This window comes from Guillardia theta, assembly GCF_000315625.1.
Source record: "Guillardia theta CCMP2712 unplaced genomic scaffold GUITHscaffold_179, whole genome shotgun sequence".
In the NCBI taxonomy this organism is placed as follows: Eukaryota; class Cryptophyceae; order Pyrenomonadales; family Geminigeraceae; genus Guillardia; species Guillardia theta.
Genome location: NW_005434497.1, coordinates 21982 through 25659, shown reverse-complemented (window position 1 = coordinate 25659; position 3678 = coordinate 21982). Strand labels below are relative to the sequence as shown.

The window sequence follows — 3678 nt, the reverse complement described above, 5'->3', positions numbered from 1 at the left end:
CGGAAATGATGACGGTGACGTGGAGGACGATGGAGGGCATGTTGGATGTTGTTGTGCTGTCGCTGAGGATGACGATGACATCGCTGGATCTATCAAAGGCATTCTTGGATTTTGTCAACAATCCTGCGAGCCTCGGACATTGTCACCCCCATGTTGTGAGAGCAGCGGCCGAGCAGGTAGTGACGTGTTGAGACTTTTTCAACCAACAACACCTTCTTGTCCTTGCCCTCTTGCTATGCTCTGATCCTCTCCCTCCTCCCTCCTCCTCCCTTCTCCTCCCTTCAACTTCTGATCCTCCTCCTCCTCGTTCTGTTTCATGTTCTCCTTGTCCTGACTCTATGGTTGAAGCTGGCGCAACTCAACACCAACACAAGATACGTGTATGCAGAGGTTGCTCTCAATCCTTCCACTAGAGCGTCACGTTGATACTGTGCTTTCCTCTTCAGCTCACAGATTACGCTGAGCAATTGACGAGACTCTTCCCGGAGGTCGAGATAGTCCTAGATCCTCCTGCTCCTGCCGCTTCTCGTCCTTGTCCTTGTCCTTGTCCTTGTCCTTGACCTTGCTTCTTCGCTTCTGCTCCTTGTGCTCCTCTCTTATTTGGTCTGTCCTGTGACGTCTCCTCTCCTCTCCTCTCCTCTCCTTGCCCCCGTTCCTTCATGTTTTCCTCACGCAAGATTGATGCAGAAACTTCATGTTTGCTTCTTCGTCAACTCAGGCTCAGAAGCGAATGACCTTGCATTGAGTGAGAAACTTGATCCTGTAGAGGTAGAGGTAGAGGTAGAGGTAGAGGTAGAGGTAGAGGTAGATTTAGAGGTAGAGGTAGAGGTAGAGGTAGAGGTAGAGGTAGAGGTAGAGGTAGAGGTAGAGGTAGAGGTAGGTGAATAAGTCGATGCAGATGCAGATGCAGATGTAGATGTAGATGCAGATGTAGATGTAGATGTAGATGTAGATGATAGTGACATCTTTGTCTTTAACAAGGGATCGCAAGGGCCCATACCAAAGCTCAAGATTTCATCGTTATGGAAGGAGCATACCACGGACATACAGAAGGTTATCTTCACGACGAATTTCAACCTTGTCCCTAACGTTTTCGATTTTTCGTAGAATTAATCAAGATTTCACCGTACAAATTTGATGGGAAAGGAGGGTTCCCACAGCCTGCTAATGTTTGGAAAGTTCCAGTACCTGGTATAAGTTGGTTTTGATGAGATAGTTGACGCAAGGATAGATTTAGATGACGATGATATGGTTGAGATTGCTGCTGCTGACACCGCCACCGCTGTTCTTGATGATGATGATGATAGATGCTGATGATGTTCATGAGGATGGGGATGAAGTAGATGCTGGTGTAGATGTAGATGCAGTAGTTGATGTTGATGACGATGATGATGCCAACGAAACGATGTGAACTTCTTATTTCCAGACATGTTCCGCGGAGATCATCGCAGTGATTCAAACCCAGCAAGAAGTTATGCTCTGCATGTGAAGACAGCTCTCGACAAGTGAGTCAGTTCCTAATATTACCGCCCCCTCCTGCTCCCCCCTCCCTCCCTCCCTCCCTCCCTCTCTCCCTCCCCCATCCTCCCCTCCTCCCCTCATCCACTTTCTCTTAGCTCACTCCCCTCCCTGCACGTCTCCCTCAGGATGAAAACTTCGGGCAAGAGACCAGCCGCCTTCATATGCGAGGGCATGCTCAGCACTGCCGGCTACCATCCTCTCCCTCCTCGCTACCTCAAGCAGGTCAGCTCGACCTCAGCTTCCTCCTGCCTGACTCTCTCTCAAAGGTTTACGAGCTCGTGCGCGAGGAGGGAGGAGTCTGCATAAGTGACGAGGTCCAGGTTAGCTCCTCTTCCTCCTCCTCCTCCTCCCTCCTTCTCTCCTACTTGCTCACTCCTCCTGCTCACACATTCTCACTCCTCCTCCTCCTCCTTCTCACTTCCCCCCCCTTTCACCTCACATCCTTCCCCCCCTTCCTCCTTCCCCCTCCTCCTTGTCCTCGTCCTTGTCCCTGCCTCCGTCTCCGTCACGTTCTTCCATTTTCACCACCATGAGCTCTGCCCCCTTCTTTCTCCTTCTACTCTGTTGGAAAGCAGCTGAGATATGTTGTCAGAGTGGGTTCGGGCGAGCGGGGGAAGGGAAGATGTGGGGGTTTGAGTTGGGCGATGCTGTTCCTGACATCGTCACGTTGGGAAAGGTCAAACAATCGACTCCTCCATCACTTCCCTCGCTCCCTTCCTGCCTAGCTGCTCCCTCCATTTGTTTTTATTTCCCCTCTCCTCGTTCTTCTCCGCTCCTTCCCTCCTATCCCATTCCTTGATCTCCTCCTCCTACTCTCTTTCCCTCCTCTCCAATTCCTTGACCTTGTCCTCCTCTCCCCTCCTTCGTCCTCCTCCTCCATTCCCAACTATCCGGTGCCTCATCTTTTGTCGTGCAGCCGATGGGAAATGGCTTCCCTCTGGCCGCAGTCGTCACGACGAAAGAGGTGAGGAGACAGCGGCAGCTACAAGCTGAGAGGAGCAAGTGAGGTTGAGCGGGGGGGGGAGAAGGGGGGGGGAAGAGGGGGAGGGGGAAAGGAGGAGGAGCGGGGGGGAGCGGGGGGCAGGACGAGCAGAAGCAGGAGCAGGAGCAGGAGCACAAGAGAGGCTGACAGTCTTTATTCAGCTAGCAGCATCGTTCGCTAACGGCATGGAATATTTCAACACCTTCGGAGGAAGCACTGCAGCGATGAGAGTGGGTCAAGCAGTGCTGGAGGTGAAGACTCCCTCCTGCTCTTTCGCCTCCTCCTCCTCCACCCTCACTGCTATCCAGCTGTTACTGCAGCTGCGTTCCCCTCCTCTTCTGCTATCCAGCTGTTACTGCAGCTGCGTTCCCCTCCTCTTCTCCTCCCCTCTCTGCCTCACTTTCTCTCAAGGCAATGGTGTTCGATGATGTGTTGCGCAACGTGGACGAGGTCAGTGATGGAGGAGAAGGAGGAGGTGGAGGGGGAAGGGAGATCAGGCGTAAGAGGGACCGAGAGGAAGAGAGGAGGAGGGCAGTGGAGAAGGATGGGACGACGAGGGAGGAGGATAAGGAAGGGGGGCAGAGGAGGAGGACGGGGAGAGGGGGGGGGGTGTTGGGGGGGATGAACATTTCTCTGTGCAGGTGGGGCGACATCTCAAGAAGGAGCTGAACAAGCTGAGGGATCGACATGAATGTATTGGTGACGTACGAGGCTCAGGTCATCCCCCCCTCTCCTCCCCCCTCCCCCACCCAACCACCACCACTCTCCCCAGCCCACCTGCCAAACTTTCCACCCCCGCGCCCCACTGCCACTGCCCCTGCCCCTGCTCCGCCTCTGCCTGCACTTACCTTCTGTTTGGACTCCATTTCTTCTCCCTTCTTTTCCTTCCCTCCTCCCCTCCTCCCCTCCGTCTGCCTCCTCCTTCCGGATATCCTTTCTCTTCCCCCCTCCTTCTCTTCCCCTCCTTCTACCCTTCCTGCAGGTCTCTTTCTCGGCCTTGAATTCGTTCGCGACAAGTCATCCTGCTTGCCTGCTCCTGGCCTGGTGGGGATGGAGGGTGGGAAGGAGGAACAGCGAGAGGGGAAAGGGGAGGGAGATGAATGATCTGAGGTGAAAAGATAGGGAAGTTGAGAGGAGGAGGAGGAGGAGGAGGAGGAGGAGGAGGAGGAGAAGGA

General features: G+C 54.0%; 1 protein-coding gene across 1 annotated transcript in view; it reads left to right on the top strand.

Annotated features, from left to right (window-relative positions):
* Positions 1-3678, top strand: part of GUITHDRAFT_90739 (hypothetical protein) — a gene marked incomplete at its 3' end in the record, with an annotated part of 5285 nt that overhangs the window by 872 nt on the left and 735 nt on the right. Inside the window, exons 5-19 of the mRNA XM_005820370.1 lie at positions 99-176; positions 349-390; positions 447-488; positions 688-745; positions 982-1053; positions 1108-1191; positions 1427-1505; positions 1647-1743; positions 1788-1841; positions 2114-2197; positions 2438-2485; positions 2665-2754; positions 2996-3037; positions 3145-3220; positions 3486-3547. Of these exons, the coding sequence (XP_005820427.1) occupies positions 99-176; positions 349-390; positions 447-488; positions 688-745; positions 982-1053; positions 1108-1191; positions 1427-1505; positions 1647-1743; positions 1788-1841; positions 2114-2197; positions 2438-2485; positions 2665-2754; positions 2996-3037; positions 3145-3220; positions 3486-3547 (1008 nt within the window). The remainder of the gene's footprint in view (positions 1-98; positions 177-348; positions 391-446; positions 489-687; positions 746-981; positions 1054-1107; positions 1192-1426; positions 1506-1646; positions 1744-1787; positions 1842-2113; positions 2198-2437; positions 2486-2664; positions 2755-2995; positions 3038-3144; positions 3221-3485; positions 3548-3678) is intronic.